General features: G+C 40.7%; 1 protein-coding gene across 1 annotated transcript; it reads left to right on the plus strand.

Moving 5' to 3' along the window:
- Positions 1 to 1,317: 1,317 nt before the first annotated feature.
- Positions 1,318 to 13,685, plus strand: LOC120504424 (cytochrome P450 2J2-like). Its single transcript, XM_039713907.1, has 9 exons — positions 1,318 to 1,488; positions 2,467 to 2,629; positions 3,665 to 3,814; positions 5,648 to 5,808; positions 8,189 to 8,365; positions 10,391 to 10,532; positions 12,298 to 12,485; positions 12,659 to 12,800; positions 13,442 to 13,685. Exons 1-9 carry the CDS (start codon positions 1,318 to 1,320, stop codon positions 13,618 to 13,620), a joined length of 1,473 nt encoding a protein of 490 aa, XP_039569841.1. The 3' UTR covers positions 13,621 to 13,685.
- Positions 13,686 to 17,851: the final 4,166 nt, after the last annotated feature.

Raw genomic sequence — 17,851 nt, forward strand, 5'->3', positions numbered from 1 at the left:
GGTTTGTGAACTGTGTGCTGGCAGACTCCAGGCTGGTCCTTCTGGATAAGAGTCTTCTGTGTTCCAGAGCCACAAAATCTGGAAATAGGTTCTGTCCCAAAGTCAGCTTGCAAGAAGCGAGCTGGTGCACAAGTCTTGGCAGTTTTCTCAGAAGATCAGTGAAAACATGTTTCTTTCACAAGTGCTTTGCCCTCAAGGGATGGGCAATTTTGAAAGGGAAGCATTTCACTCTGGATTTGTAACAGGGGACTGCAATGGTCATGGTTATGTGGTACCCAGAACCCCTCTTGTGAGGTTTCCATGGTCTGATTGCAGCCTGTGAAATCCCCTGGTGCCGTGTTTGTGGTTCCTGCTTGTGGTGTTGAGGCTTGGCAAAGAGCCTTGGCTACAGACTCTGTTTTCAAGTTACCAAGGATCCACACTCATGTCATGACTAGTTCTTGCTAAGGCCTGGTGGTAGCTCAAGATCCCTACTAGGTTTTTCCCATGTTTTAAATTTTTTTCTTTTAAATCTTTATATTTAACACCAGATGTACTTTCTCCATGAATATGCATTATTTATCTCACATACTTTCTGATGATTTCTCAAATCATATGGGGTACCCACCTTATGTCAAGACTGAATGGGGAAATGCAGAAGCAGACAAAACCCTCTGTGAGTTTTCCTAGTGCTAACATGTTAGGGAAAAAAGTAAGGTCATACATTAATCCAGTTATGTTTTCAATTATATTCAAGAGTGTAACAAATTTTGCTTTTTGTATTAAGCATTAGATAGTTGTATATGTATCTTAAGATAAATGTGGGCTTTTAACTTCTATCAGCCTTGCCATTACTAGATATAACGGGTACGTAGAACATATACAAACCAATTTTAAAACTCCAAGATTTAATATCCACTTACATTTGCCTGCTTAATTTGTATGTATGGCTGTTGCTTTTCTAAAAGCATTCCTGGACTATTTGTAGGAACACATACCATTCAAAATTGGCTCAGAAAAACTAGATGGAGAATTTACGTGCATCTCCATTGCCTGGAAAATCTTGGCCCAAGTCTTTTAAGATAGCATTCCTACAAATGCTGTGATCCATACTGAATGAGTATAATCTGGATGAGAAGAAGAAGGGTGTGCATCTATTAATATGCTGGAGCATGAGAACATAATGAGTGGAACAAAAAGGGAGTGGTTGATAATAAAGAGGTAGGGTTAGAGGCGGGGAATATTTATTATGTGAATTCAAGCTCTAATGAAAAAACTGGTTTAGCAACCAGCCTTAATAGCTTCAATAGAGAATTTTGAATAAAGGCAGACACAAAAATGTTGAGCATAAGTGAAGTTCTTGTAGCAGTGGCTGTATTTCTTCTGATTACGCAGTTTTTAAAGTTGCAGCGAGTGCGGAAACGGTTTCCTCCTGGACCAGTCCCTCTCCCAGTCCTTGGGACACTGATACAGCTGAACTTTCAGTTTAATCGTGACCTTCTCATGCAGGTACTTATTTTCAGATACTCCTAATTGTCTAAAAGCCTTTGTGATTTCTTCTTTCTCATGTTGCTTGCTGTGTGAAAACATCCTCTCCCAAAACTACATTGGTAGTACTGTAGCTGTTAACTGGCCACTGTGATATCACACTTGGTTTGGTTCAGAACTGCTGGTTTGGTCTGCAAAGTAAGAAAAAGATATTGCAGTGTAAAGTGGTTTGCCAAGCTAAGAAACCCGGTATTGGAATTTCTGAATGTGTGAAGGTCATTCTGGTGTTTAAACCTATCCCCTTTTAACACTGATTTTCACTGAAATGTGTGTGAAACTTGATATCTTTCTATCACCCCTTGCCACTAGATGTTTTGAATTCGTGTGAAAATTAAATATCTTTAGGGATTATATATCGGTTTTGGAGTTAGGGGAAAAAAGAACTATTAAAAATTACTTTCACAGGATGGATTTGTAGCTTTCTGAACGCTGGCACTCTCTAGCTCGAGCAGTAAATAGATACTTCCCTGCACTCTGTGTGTATGAACTTGTTTGTATTGACAGGATCAAAAACAGATGGGAGGAAGGAAGAAAGTCCAGTCTCTAAGCTAATTACACCTCTGACAGTTCTGTGTTCTTTTGCGCTACTTTACTTGTACAAATGGTAGAAACCCTCTAAAATTAATAAATAGAAAATATCCTTTATCCCATGAACGATTGTGAACTGTGCCTTGGCTTATATACAGTAATGAAAGGTACTTAAGGTTTCTTGACATAGGAATGTAGCTCTGAAAAGTGAGAATACACAGGTGTTTCCCACAGTGAATGTTGGAAAATACTTTCATGGTTTCTCAATAATAATTGTAGTCTGGTGGGAAAGATGGAGAACATCACTCCACCTTAGGGCTGGTCCTGTAATCAGTGCAAGAACAGGTTCATCCTCTGTTTGCAGTGTGTGGGATTTCATCTGTGTTTTCCTGGCTTCTCTCCCATCTCTAGCTGGCAAAAATTCATGGCAACATCTTCACCTTATGGTTTGGATGGGCCCCAGTGGTTATTCTGAATGGATTTCAAGCAGTGAAGGATGGCATGACCACACACCCTGAAGATGTTTCTGGCAGGCTGGTGTCACCTTTCTTCAGAGCAATGGCCAAAGGAAAAGGTGAGAATTTCCTGGCATAAATAGTGCACATAAATAGCACATCTTGACAAATTGCAGTATCTTTTGTAGCTTGTAACCACCTTCAGAGGTAGCACAGAGGTAGGGGTTGTCTGGGAGGAATGACTGCCAGATGAACTGCAAGGTACAGAGAGGAAATAGCTTTTGGAAAGTAGCAGGAGGAAAATACTAGCAAGAGGAAAAGGATTCATAATATCTTCTATGGAATACTCACTGGGGTAGACTCAGAGGTGATGAGATGAGGCAACGGTGAGTTGTGTCGCAGAGAAATGGAGAAAACAACAATTCCTTGTCCTCAACAAGCTGCCTCCCACTATGACATTTTTTCAGAGGTGATGAGATGAGGCAATGGTGAGTTGTGTCGCAGAGAAATGGAGGAAAAGCAGGAAACAACAATTCCTTGTCCTCAACAAGCTGCCTCCCACTATGACATTTTCCATGAAGGTGAGTTTGGCAGTGGCATCTTCTTCCCATTCCCTTCCTTTTGGGAATATTTTCCTGCTTGCACCTAGAAATTCAGCGTGCTTCTGTTTCAACCTTGCTCTAGGCTTCATACGACCAACTACACTAGAAATTTCCAAAGTCTGTTAAAAAGTCTAAATACTGAACTTTCCTGCCCTGCAGACAGTAACTTTTCTCTCTGACTGTGGACAGTTTTCTGACTATTTCCCATTTTCCCTTCCTGAGAATCATTACCCTGATTCAGGTGAGCTTCAGGCACAGCAGAAAGTGTGAGACAAGCACTGCAAAGAGTATCTAGAGAAGCAGCTGAGATAACCTGAGGTACCTGATTGTCTGGGATCAAACTTAATCCTGCAAGTCTTCTTATACCCAGCTGAGTTTGCCCATTTCAGCCCTCCCAACATGATTACAGGTCACAGCTGTTCCTTGGTGCCTTTGTGTTCACAGGCAAGGCAACAGTTTAATTATGTTCTGTGGCTTAGCAAATCCTTTGACGTAGTCTTTCTCAATGATCAATATTAGCATGATAAGGAGATATTCCTTTAATGGATGCAGGAATTATGTTGGCAACTGGTCACACCTGGAAGCAGCAGAGGAGGTTTGCTCTGAGGACTTTGCGCAACCTTGGTCTGGGGAAAAGAGGTCTGGAGTACCGAGTGCAAGAAGAAGCTCACTACCTCGTAGACTTCTTTGCAAGTATGAAAGGTATTTCTGCAACAAATATCAATACATTTTTGCCATTCATCTGATGTCTCTAGTGTATGAACTTCTCTGTCCTGTCCTGAAACCGAGGGCAGCTTTTACACAAGGGAGTGTGCAGGGTCTTACATAGTCTGTGTGGAATGGACTGAAAATGCAAAGCCATCAGTCCATCTTGTGTTTTCAAGGAGACTATTCTTGCTCAAAATTATTTATAAAACGACTAAAATTGAGAAGAAAAACCAGAGTTCATTGATTATTTACATTATAGAGCACCCTAAGTGGAAAGGGATCTCTGAAGATGGTCTAGCCTAACCCCTACTCAAAGAAAGGTCAATCTGAGCAGGTTTCTTAGGGCTGAGTTGTGAATATCTGGAGCAATGGAGACTTCACTACCTCTCTGGTTAACCAGTTCCACTGTTCAGTAAGTACTATGGTAAAAACATTTTTTTGTGTTTATGCAGAATTTAATGCATTTACATTTTTTCCTATTGCCCCACTTGATACCACTGAGAAAATTTTGGTTCTATGTTCTTTATATCCCTCCACCATGTATTTATACATATTTAGATATCTCCCTATGTCTTCCCTTCTCCAGACTAAATAATTTATCTCTCTCAGCCCCTCTTATGCCAGATGCTTCAATTCCTTAATTGTCCTTGTGGCCCTTTGCTCCACTTGTTCTAATACATTGATGTCCTTCACAATGGGGAGTCCAGAGCTGGACCCAGCACTTCAGCTGGGTTTTGCCAGTGCTGATCAGAGGAGAAGGATCAGCTCCCTTGGCCTGCCACCAATTCATTTCCTAATGCAGCCCAGGATAATAATGGCTTTTACCTCAAGGACACATTTTTGGCTCTCTTATGGTGCTGGTGCACAAAGAGACAAAATCAATGCTGATGAATTAAGTCCTGTAATGCCATTTGCACACTGTAAAGCACTGACTAGAATCTTGTCTTTATTACAAGATTCTACCCTGATCAAACCAGTTAGGATCATGTGAGTTGGATTTCCCAATACTTATCATTATGCAAAAGCACAATAAATCAGGACATGCTGTGACTAGTGTTGTATAAATTAAAAATAATTCAATTGAGTCCAATCCCATGGTTTAGCAGCTAGGAGAGATTGAGATATAACCATGTGTGCAAGGAAAAAACCCCAGAACAGTAAGTTACTAATTAGAATTGTGCCTTGGGTGTTGGGCAGTTGCATCAATACATGCACAAATAGAGTTTTTAATGGCCATATATTCCATAATCACAAAATAGTTTTCTTGGGATTAGGTTTTAAATAACTGCTTTGAAATTAATTATTATATGTTGACACAATAGGTTGAAAGGAGTTTACAACATTATACAACATTTTATTTTGCTGGAGGTTGGATGTCTCTAGTAAGGTCAGACAAAACATAATAGCCTTGCATGCCTCTGTGTCCTTGCTGAAAAAAATCTGCCTCTCTTCTTGCTCTTCTACCCTCAGGTTCCCTTTGTCCATAGTGTTCTCAGTCATTCCCATGCTTGAGACATATTTTGATTTTGCCAGAAAGCAAATTTGCATAGAATTTTTTTCCTTTAGCCCCAAATTCGCTCTATCATATAAGGCAATATTTCACACATCTGGCATTTTTTTAGAATGTCACATATTCCTGGGCTTATGGGGTTGCAACCTGGTTGTGAGGAACCAGTTTGATTCTACAATTTTGAAAAAAATATTGCTGCTTCTCTGTGAAATGCAATGCCTTCTTTAAAGTTCTGTGGGTAACTTAGAAGATTCTCACATTTCACTAAAGCAGGAGACATTAACAGTGATATTTATTATTAATTATTATGGTTGCAGGGAAACCTGTGGATCCTTCTTTCCCCCTTGTCCATTCTGTCTCAAATGTAATTTGTGCTGTCGTGTTTGGACATCGTTTCTCCAGAGAGGATGAGGGCTTTCATGAGCTGATCAAAGCTACAGAACATCTCTTCAAGTTTGGGGGAAGCTTTATTCATCATGTAAGTGAATGATCTATTGTATTTTTCTGAGTAAGACAGAGAGTAAGAAATGCAGATTTGAGAGCTATCAGGCAAAGTTTTGGGTGAGTGATGCCCCACGCAGTTTTACTGGGCAGTGAACACTCAAAGTGAGATGGTGAAGCTCCACATGCCAGCCTTGGGCATTTGTGTTCATTCTCCTGTTGGGGTACTGTGGTATTTTGCCCCTAAATCTTTGCAATAAGGCACAGGTTTATGGACTGCTCCTGGGTCATGTTTGTTACTTGGTTTCTCAAGCCCTGCACACCACAGGTTCCTGTGTTGGACATCATGATTTCTAAATATTAAATGTTAGGTCTGAAAGTGTGAATCAAATGCTCAGTTGAGACACTGTTTTTTATTCAGTCAACAGAGAAAGAAATGAGTCAAATACCAAAGTGTTTTGCCTGTGGCTACTTATCTCCATTTCTTCTGGAAGACACAGACTTGAAGTCTTCCCAGAGAAATACTACTCCTTCACCCTGAGTGAGGAGAGGCTCCAGGCACAGGCAGCAGAAGGCAGGAAATGCTATGACAGCAAATATAACTGCAGGCTTGGCAATCAAACAATCTGGGAGTCAATGATACATCTGACACTAGAGGCCTATTTTGCACAAAAGTAATTAAAATTTTCCTCGGAGTTCTGGTTCTTGTTCCACTGCTGAAGTTGTCCTACACATCGTATGAGTACCTTTTTAATATAGAATACATAAGCAATTCCTGGAATACAGATGTCTCCCCATATCCCATGGAATATTCTTCTCACTGAGTTATGCTCAGGGTCCCTTTTTCTTTGTTTAGCTTTGGTCCTGTAAGTTGAGTGTTGTGGTGGCAGGTGACACCTGCTTTTAGGAAAGAGAACATACCTCCTTTTCTTCTCTGCTTCCCATCCTGGCTTTGCTTTGATTTAGTGCAATGAACAAGACACTATTGGGGAAATAAGAACAGGGGTTCAAACCGTTCCAGAGGGATGAGCACCATCTCCCCACCTCTCAGATGTGAGTACACAGTACTATGCAAAAAAGTGGATATTGCTCACCCACACCCCATTTCTTAAGTGGATCTCATGCTGCCAGGCACTGAACAGGGGGACACTGGGATGGGGCTCTCCATAAATGGAGGGAGAGTTTTGGCAGGTACCCAGGAAGGTGGATGGACACAGTTCCTGTCTTGAACACTGACAGCTAAATTCTACCTACAGTTAGAGTGCCACAGTGGGAGAGAGGGCAGACATTTGGGAGTAGGAATGCCTGTTATCTTGGCAACTTTGTGTGATTAGTCAGACCACAGTTGTGTCTAAGGCTTCTGAACACATTTTTCAAATAAAAAAAAAAATACCAGAGATGGAGCTAACCAAAAAGGATATGAAGTTCTAAGTGAATTTACCAAGGACTGGACAAGTCCTTTTTTTTGTGATAAGGCAATCATTAATGGGTAATTGGATGTCTGACAATAAGAACTGATTTCCCAAGAAAATACAAGTACAGTCTAATTCAACCGCACTCCAGCAAACACCTAATAATGTGCTTTCTGTAGGGTGATTAAAAGAGTACAAGAAGAGCTCAGCCAAATGAAAGCTGAGAAAGGATAAAAATTCTGCTGTTAAATAAACAATGGAATTATATTTTGAGCAGCAAAAGAACTATTAAGAGAATGTTGTGTCTTGGAGATAGAAGAATAGAAAAATTACCCAGATATAAATGTAGGCTAGAAACCAGAATTTACTTTCTAGCCATCAGAATAGGTCAAAATCAGCTATTTCTTAGGCCAGATTTTCCCAAATTGTAGAACAGAAGGAAAAAATAATCTAGTTGTGCCAGCCAACTCTTTTTTATAGAGGACAGTACTCGAAATTGTTCCTTAGTTTTTCTGGGTTTCAGATATTTGAAATTTCATGGAGGAACCTTGAGAAGTCGATTGGTAGAGAGCACTTTGGGGGTTACCCAGCCTGTAAAGCCAACAGGAGCCAGCTCTTGCTTTGGCAAGTATCCTGGTGAGGAGTTTCCAACTTTTGCTTCTCCCTTCCCGGTATTCTCCACTGGAGGGCAGGAGCTCACTTTTAAAATGCTTGAATGCAGTTCATAGCAATTGAAGATATGAGTAACTGCATAGATTAATACCATTGTTGACTTGTGATTGAGCTGAAAGCCACTGGAAGTCTGAATCTTACCATCAAAACTAGAAATTATGCAGTTTACTTTTCACAGCTTGAAAGCCCAAGAGCAGCCTTTGTCAGGATATTTTACTCATGAGACCCTAATCCCAAACTGACATGAACGTTACCTCTCTTTGTAGCAGGCCTCCCTAGAGCATTTTGTCGTGATAGAGACTTTGCAGGACCTCTTGTGTGTCCCTCCCACAGCTCTATGAAATCTTCCCCTGGCTGATGAGCCGCCTGCCTGGGCCCCACAAGAAGGTGTTGGCTTGTTATGATGTCCTGAGCAACTTTACACGGAGAGAGATCCAGATGCACACAGAGCGTGGGACACCAGAGGAGCTGCAGGATTTCATTGACTTCTACCTGGATCACATTGAAAAAGTAAGTTTTTTCTGCCCAGTTATACAGTCATGGGGGGAAAAGGTCGACATGGACCATTGAATCAGCACAACCTGTCTGAATCATCACAATCTCCTACCTTTCTAGATATGGTAATGTGAATCCAATACCAGGACCTCTTAAATCCTTTCTGATCATTGATATGCCACAGCACCCTGCAATTCTTTCATTAGAAGGCAGGTTAATACACTGCATTTTTCTTTTCATTGGCACAAGTTGCGAAACGATTGAAGGTCTCCAGAAAAGTGTTGTGAACTACTAAGTGAACAAGAGAGCTGGGAAGGCCTTTAGAAGACAGAGTAGGATGCTCTGATTATGATATTTTCCCAGTAAAGGTTTGCCAAGAAAATTTGCAAAAGGACAGCGGGATTTTGAGAACATTTTATGGAGAAATAACCTAGGAGTCAGCAGTCTTTCAGGCAAGACTGGAGAAGAGGAGAGTGCCAGGGTCAGTGAAGTGTCGACCAGACAAAGGAACTGGGACTAATAAAGGCATTTTGGTCAGGCAGGCATAGTAGATGTAGGTGGGAATCTGTAGGGCTGTAGGAGGTCACAAGACCTCTCCCTTTTCTAGACCATACCAGGATCACTTTGTATGAATCTCTTGGGTACTGGATTCCAGCCCTGATCCCCGGACTCTCAGTTGCCCTTCCCCTCTGTAACTCCTACCTCCACTTAAATCACCTTTCCTTTCTCCTCTCTGCCACTGTGGCAGGATATTTTCCTCTTCCTCTTCTGCTTGGTGACAGGAAGAAAAAGGAGCAAGAGGAAGAAGTGGCAAGAGGAGACTGGTCTTACTGGGGTGTGGAAGGCAAGATTGGCCCAGAGAGCCAAAGGCCCTGGGAAACAGGCAGTGACTCTTGCTCCTGGTGGCAGTGCTGTCCTGCAGGGACAGCCAGTGTCTTTCTCACCACTCTCATGTGCTGGAAGCAGCAACAGAGGCAGCCACAACCTGGGGCTGCAGCACTCACCTACCTCTCCCTGATAATTATTTTTTGATTAATTCCCACATCAGCTGCTATATTCTTATGTACGCTGTGGATGTTAGCCTAAATGGCTCCTAGCTCCTTGGATCCTCTTCTATATATATTTTTTTAATATATATCAGCACAGCAACACACCTGGCCTTCCAAAGCATTTGACTGTTTCTAAAGCTTTTCATTGCTGTTCTAGGAATTTATGAGATTTGAACATCAGTGTACCAGAAATTGTTTCAGTGAGCTCTTCTGGGACTCTGCTGGGTGGAAATCATCCAAGTTTGTTTATTAAAAAAATTGAACTGTCTGTAATAGGTGAACAGGGGCAATAAAAAAAGATTAGATGATATTACAGCAGGGAGAAGCATCTCTCCTTCTTTTCAATTGCTCCACTGGCAAGAGAAATGTTCAACACCCCTGAGCAAAATCTCCCTAAATATAGACAATGAATTCCCCCAAACCATAGCCATGTTTATTTATAATTTCAGTGTGTACATGCACATCCTCAAACTCTTAATTGAAAACTGTAAAATCCCAGAGCAGCTGTACATGATTCATTGTGCCCTTGTGTAGAAGAAACCTGAATGCCACAGGTTAAGAACTTTACTCAGCCCAGTGTTCACTGCCTGCTCACTGTATTGCTTGGTACAAGAGCTGAGTGGTGGACTGTGACTTGAGATAGGAAGAATGATACACTGGTACACATATTTAAAGCAAAATTTACTTATGAAACACTCTAAATTAATCACTGTTTACACATGAAGCCAACAATCCCTTTTTAAATTTTTTTTTCAAAGAACTTTAATCTTTATGATTAAGAGTGGAACAAACATGGCTTTTCTGTTTGTGAAAGGTTGATTTTTGCGTTGGTAGCCATCTGTGGTGTCTAGCATTCCTTACCAGTCTTTCAGTATTGTCCTATAAGGAGAAGAGAGTGGAGCTTGGAACCAGTTATAAAATCACATTTAATCCAATTCTAACTTTTTCTAACTTTCATGTGCAAGCCTCTAACTTTTCTTATCTTTTGCAGTCCAAAGATGAACCCAGGTCAACATACAATGAAGACAACATGGTTTATTCTATAAACGACCTTTTCTTGGGTGGATCAGAGACATCAAGCACTACTTTGAACTGGGGCCTTCTCTATATGGTGGCAAACCCAGACATCCAAGGTGAATAGATAAGCCCATCACAGTTATCTCCCATGCAATAGAAAAAACAATTTCCATAACATTTTCATGGACTAGAGATTATTCCTAGATACTGATATGTGTCTAGTGGCACATGTACCTTTTTGTACTTGTAGGTCTGCCCTAAGCAGCATCAGTAGATCCAGGGATTTGCAGCATCAGTAGATCCAGGGATTTCTTGTAACAGAAATTATTCTAGACAGAAGTGGAAGCAGATGGCTCCTCTGTTACATCTATGTGTATTTAAGGAGTTTGGTTTTAAGTCTAGTTTTTAAATAACCACCAATCCCTTTCATAGAGCACTGAATGAAAACCAAAGGAAAAAACATGTCTTGTGTTGGATAACAGAAATCTGACAGTTTGGTTGCAGAATATGTGCAACTACCCAGAGGAGAACAGGATTTTAAAAGGATGAAAGAGATGAAGATAAGAAAAATTTGATCAACTTGTAGCTGTCAGACAAGAAATTCTGCTTAATCTCATGTTATCACATGCTTTGCTATCACTTACTCTAATTAAGGTTATGAAAGCACTGACTCACCTGTAGAATTTTATTTAGCTAAATATTGCACATATTTGGGAAAGCAGAGCATGTGCAGAGTGATCCTTCCTGGGCTTCTTGAGTAACACATTGCATCAGGCCTCTCAGAATGAGCTGACACCAGTATGTCTGTCCTCATTTAATTAATTGGTGGCTTCTTTTTGAACCCATTCATACTTTTCCTGTGTTGACATCCAGTGACAGTGTTCCACTCTGTACCATAAGGAGAAGCTTTTGCCTCTTCCCTGAATCAGGAATAGAAATGTGTGCTTATATAATGCAGTGACTGATTACTTCAAACCACCTGGATTCTCAAGTGCTTCTGCAAGATAGTTCTTCATAGAAGGAAGTCAACTTAAAAATATTTCTGAAGATACATTTTAAATTCTGTAAGGTGCTTAAATCTCTGTTGTCAGTTTAATGAAGGACTGCTGGCAGTCACAGGGCATGCTTGATGTGAGTGGGCACAGACTGATCAATGCAAAATGGACTTCCCCGCATCTTACTGTTGCTTCAAAAAGCCTGAAAAAAGACAGGATAATTTATTAAAAATTTATTAGGTGTGTACTGCCTTTCTTGAAGTTTATGAATCAAAGGTTTTATTTTTGTTAATGTCCCAAGACTCCCATGCAAAAAGTAATTTAAAACATGCTGTTCTTGATTAAAAGGCAGACACCAAGCAGCCGATCCATTAATGGATCCATTAGATCCATTTTTTTTAAATGGTATTCAGATCTTGTTCTAGTTGGCATTGCTTCACTTTACAGACACCCTGTGTAAGAACAATGCCCTTTTAACAGGAATTAGACTTTTAAGGCTCAGACTCACCTGGCATAAATTTCAGAGAGCTGTGAGCTTTATGTGCTAATTGGCTGTGGGTGTTTGAGGCACCTAGGCAAAAGAAAACACAAAGATAAATCTGTTATCTCTTGGATTTGTGGTAGTAAGGAATACTTAATTTAAAATTTTTGAACAACAAATGTCTTTTCTTAATCTATGATCAAATAACTTCAGACCCAGAAGCAGAGTTCTCATATGTTTAAGCTGTTGGAACATCCTGCTACTTTATTTTTCTTCATAAGAAGTTACTTTTCTAAATTAATTGTGGTGTTGTTCTCATAGTTCTAAGTTGAAAATGTCTTCAAAAATGAAATCACTGAAAATAATTGGTATGTTGTTCTGCCTGAAACTGAATATTTTCCACAGAGAAGGTGCAGAAGGAGCTAGATGCTGTTCTGGGTCCCTCCAAGGTAATCTGCTATGAGGATCGGAGAGAGCTGCCCTACACAAACGCTGTGATCCATGAGATCCAACGCTTCAGCAACATCATTTCAGTTGGCATGCCCAGGGTGTGTGTGAGGAACACAACCTTGCTTGGCTTCCCCCTCAAAAAGGTACAGACACAGTTTCTCAGTTGCTACAGACTTTTCCTGTATTCAATAGAGCATGGTGTGGATTAAAATCTGTTTGTGCCAGGGTATTCTCCTCAAGAGAAGGGGGGCTGGATGCCTGTGGATCACAGTCTGAATGTGAACAAGGAACAGAAGGAATATTTTTCTCCTCTCAGGGTACCATAGTTCTTCCAAATATTGCTTCATCTTTGTATGACCCAGAGCAGTGGGAAACACCTCGACAGTTCAACCCTGGTCACTTCTTGGATAAGGATGGAAACTTTGTGGCCCAAGAAGCCTTTTTACCATTCTCAATAGGTGAGTGGGCTACAGCACAAACATCAACAGTTTGGATTGGGACTGTAGAATGAAGATGTCTACTAAAAACTTATTGGTTGTTTATTCTAAACCTTTCAGTGGAAAACACTGTTTAAATCAACATGATTCTTTCCAGTAACATATGTTCTACTGAACAAATAATAACATGGAAAATCAGAGGTGTCCTGACAAACATATATATCTAACTTGCCCTATTTTTGGAAGGACATCCTCTGCTAATGATTGTGGCTATTGATTTTGGATAGCCACAATTTCATACCACACATATGTATGGAAAGCACTTTCAAGCACTCCTCTTGATTCTTTATGCATTCAACACTAGAACATGACAACTCCCAGGAAAAGCAGGTCCTTATTCCTCATTTACATGGTGGAATGAATCCTTTAAAGTTGTCAGTCAAATGAAGATTAAGTTTTTGAGGTAATTGAAGGGAGCAGAAGGGTTACATGGATAAAATTCTTTGAAGGAAAAAATACATGAAGCTTTGTGTCATTGATTGCAGTAAGTCCTACAGAAATTCTGGGCTCAGCAAAACTACCTTTGCACTGCGTGAGGAGGAAAACACTTGGTGCTGGGGTCAGGTTTGTTGAGTCACTGTCCTCTCCTCTTCCCTCTGCAGGGCACCGGGTGTGTTTGGGGGAGCACTTAGCCAGGACCGAGCTGTTCATTTTCTTTGCCAGCCTGCTGCGGGCGTTCACCTTCCGCCTGCCCGAGGGAGTGACCGCGGTCAGCACGGAGCCCGTCCTGGGGGGCACTCTGCAGCCCCAGCCCTACAGGCTCTGTGCCATCCCACGCTAGGCTGCACGTGGGCACTGTCACAGACCATCTCTGAAACATCCTTCTGGTTTTTCTGAACCCATCTCTTGAGAACACATCATGCTTTTTGTATTGGACTTGAATTTCTAGTTCAAAAGCCACCTTTTGTCTACAGTAGGTTATTTTATCTAGTCCCTGTTACCTGCTCATGAAGGTGATCTTTTTTCATTGTAAAAATTCTTTTGATCTGTAAGACCTCCATTGTTCTCAGGCATAAAGGCATCTTGCACTTGCTGTCTGGCCTGGCAGGTATAAATCTGTGTCACAAAATTTACTGCAAGACTTCAAAAATTCATTCATTATACTGTTTCCAAAAGCAATTTGGGAAAACATACCTGGAAAATTCTGCCTCGATTTCGATATCATCAATAGCAACATTTCAGTCAACTTTTTGTTGATGGTGACTAATAAAAAATATGAAGGAAAAATTAACAACTGATTTTATTTATAGATGACTTACAGCTTACTGAGAATTTCTGGATTTGATGAAGCAGAACAAGTGTAAGGCATCTTTAAACCTGGCAGAGAATACCTGAGTCCAGCAGTGAAAAGGTGCAGGCTGAAACCTGGTGAAGAGTGAAGATACAGAGAGAAGATTTCTTTTGGGGCACACAATTTCAGCATTTTAAAAGTCTGACAAGTGAATTTTTGGAAAGTCTTTTCTAACAACTGTTTACTCCCGTGCCTGACTCCTTTTAGGATCAGCAAAGGGCAGGTGCTGCACCAGGTGCAAGGAACTTCCCAAGGTTCAGTTTGGTGAGGAACTTGCTTTGGTTCAAGATGATGGTAAATTGAAAAATCTTCATGGAAAATGCCAAAGATACTTTCTAAACCCCTCAGCAGCTCAGCTTCCTGAAGCCACAAAGGGATGCCATATACACAATTACTAGTCAAATGCAATTAAAGAGTCTATAATTAGAGGAAAGGAAAAAATGGGTTCCTACATTATGTATTTATATTATTTGTAAATGCCTAGTAAAGCATAAGTGAACTGGTCCTTCATTAATGTTCCTGTTTCTGTGAGAGAGGACAGGACAGCTGAACAGATGACCATCTGTTACATCAGTTATCACTCGATGTCATCCGCTGTGTCATTGAGATTAATTTGGGCAGTTCACCATGAATCACAGTTTTAGATTTGTCTCATTATTTCTAATTCAATGGCTGATGGAACACAGCATCAAAATAGTAACCACTTGATATTTAGCTGTTATTAAATTAAATGGCAGGATAGCACTAGTGAAATATGGAAGATCACATCCTGACATTTTATGTGACAGAAAACTGTGCCCTGGTAGAAACTGATGTCAAAGTCTGTGTGGATTTGCATGTGTGCATGGGGAGATAAGGCAAAGCTGAAACCACTGTGATTTGGGGATGCTGGAGCTGTCATTGCTGCTTGGAAATGAAGTTGGAAATATCAGTAGCATTACAAGCATTAGCATCTGTGCTTTGTCATGCTGTCACGCTGATGGCCACGTGCTTCCCCAGATATCCTCCAAAAGGGAAGCTCATAAAGGAGCCTGGGATGGAGTCATGGCCAGGAGAGGCCTTGTGCAGCTGGAGCAGGTTGAGCTGCCTGAACCCAAGGGAATGGAACAACCCAGAACCAGGGGCAGGAGCACCACTCATGCAGGTGTGAGAGGAAACATGCAGAGCACCTCAGAGCACCCTGCACCTCGTATTGGGCAGGTTATTGGTGCCTGTCTGTGCCAGGAACTGCTCCTGGGTGGTTTCTGTTCCATTGTGCAGAAATGTCCAAGGGATGAGAGCCCAGCACGTGAGCCATGGCAGCAGCAGGATGTCAGAGGGAAACTCACAGCACCAAGATGGAAGATCTGGGCTTTTCAGAGCCTTTTCTGCCAGATCATTTTTTAAAAGTGAGTCACTTCAGCTTATCTTCTAATAAAGCCTGGTCTTTTTGAGCTTTTGAAAGCCGTTCCAAAGCCTGGCTGAGGCTGCCGCAGAAGGCCAATGAAGCTGAGAGCAGATTTGAGAGAAGCCCAGCTCCCACATATGAAGTATGTGCCAACCCTCTCAGCTTTGGCTATGTGATGTCACCTCCAATCAGGCTGCTGAGCTTTAAGGGGTGCCTTGGAGACACCCCCTCACACACACACACCCTTCATTCCTCTCTCTTATATTCTTCACTGCTTCTATGTTATTTCTCATGTCTTCCTCAGGCTCCATTTTCGTACTGGTGCTTGCACCTGCTCAAGCATATAGGGGAAGATCTGGCTATAAAGGAAGATACAGAAAATATAGAGAGGCAAAGCTGAAGACTGGGTTCATGTAGCTCTTGGAGAGCCTCGGAGCCTTGTGAATCTGTGATGCTCATCTAACACCCTTTTCACTTACAGTTTATACACAAAGCAAATATAACTAGTAAAGAAAAAATGTTGTATTTCTAGTAGTATAAAGAGGGAAAAAGAAACTGGTCGTTTCTCAGAACTGCAGTACATCAGGAAGGCTCTGGCAGATGGGAAAATTGATGGCTTTTTTGGCTTTTATTGTCAATGAAAATGGACAATGCATTCAACACCACTGGTGTTCAGGGAAGATTTCTGTCTAGGCTAGGAAAGAGAAGTTAGAAAATAGCTAGATAAACATGATATTTTCAAATTGGCTGAGCTGATTCATCCCAGGGCACTTAGGGGAACAGTATCAACCTCAGAGCTATTAGCAATTATCTATGAAAACCTGTGGAGGATGGGAAAAGGTCAAACATTTTCTTGTCTTCAGAAGGTAAGAGAAGTTGCAGTGCTATAAATCAGCCAGCCCGATTGCACTTCTCAGAATATCCTACAAATAATCAGATTGTAAGCACTGGAAGGAAAGCAGAGTCAGTACTCACCAAATAATGTCAAAGTTACTTAGTTCTGTTTGATGACATTGCTAGAGGTCTGTTTTCAAGAGGGAAGCTGTTAATGCAATTTACTGCTCTTTAATGTGGCTTTGACACTATCTCACAAATTCTGGGGTATCTGAAGCTTGATAAAACTTCATGGAAAAGTCAGGAAATGCATATGAATAGTACCATGTCAACCTGGGAGGATGCACTGAATGGGATTCTGTCCTGCATCTAACACTGTTCATGACAGTCAGTGAAAGCACCAGACCTGGGTAAGGCCTAATTTCTTGATGCCACCAGATCCAAACTGATGTCTGCAGCAAGGTAAGAAAGAGGTATTCCCAAACGCCTCTAAATTCAAAACATAGGACAGTTTTATTTGGATTTTTTAACTTTGTGGAAGTGTGATGATGCCATAACATGGATGCTTCCCCTTAGTATTTTTAATGTCACATAACTGAAGAGGTGAGAGTGACCCTGTTCCAGCATCTCTCATCATTCCTTCCTTCCTTTCTTCCTGGAGTTACAATTTTCCCTGGGAAATCTCTCTGGGATTTTTTTTTTTTTCTTGATCATTATGATTTCCACAGGGCAGTAAGCTGCAGCAGAAGGATACATTTTAGTATTGCAGTGACTCAAAATGCCTCTAAAAGCTATATAATTCAAACTCAAGTTTGCTGTTCTGAACCAAAATATTTTCTTTGGATATTCTTGGATAAAAGACTGTGGAAAAATTAGGAAGTTTTCATTAGGAATTTCTGAAACAAGTTATTTTAAACTGTACTAATACATTGAAATAATTGGACTAAAAATGCCAATGAACTGTATTAATTTGAAGTAATATTTCAGCTGAGTTTGGGATATCTTTTGCTTAGTGAGAAGCTTATGAACTCTCCCTAATATCTGCAAAGAAATCACAGCCTGTGCTATTTTTAGCCAAACACTCCAGGAACTGTTTATTTGCTGTCCTGCAGTGTGAGATTCTAATGTTAAATGAATAACAATAACAAAATTGCAGCCCTTTCCCCAAACACTTTATGAGATACAGCAGATGAGACTAGAGATGAGCTAATAATATGAATATATTCTGTAGTCAGCTGATGATATGATGGTATTCTACAAAGCTGCATTTTAAGGAGCAATACAGAGAAAATGAAAAAAAAAAACAACAATTGGAGTGTTTTATATGATATTCTTTTTTAAGCAACTTTTTTTAGCACTTTTAAAAAATGTTCTTATTTCAGTGGTGCAGTCACATGAGCATTGGTTCTGCCTTGTAAATTCAGGTTGGACTGACAGCTACAAACTGTGGGCGAGTCTGGTTTCTCAGGTAAGACAGGCAGCTTCCTTTAGGCTGCTTGT

This window comes from Passer montanus, unplaced genomic scaffold (genome assembly GCF_014805655.1).
Source record: "Passer montanus isolate IOZ18808 unplaced genomic scaffold, ASM1480565v1 scaffold29, whole genome shotgun sequence".
Taxonomy (NCBI): domain Eukaryota; kingdom Metazoa; phylum Chordata; class Aves; order Passeriformes; family Passeridae; genus Passer; species Passer montanus.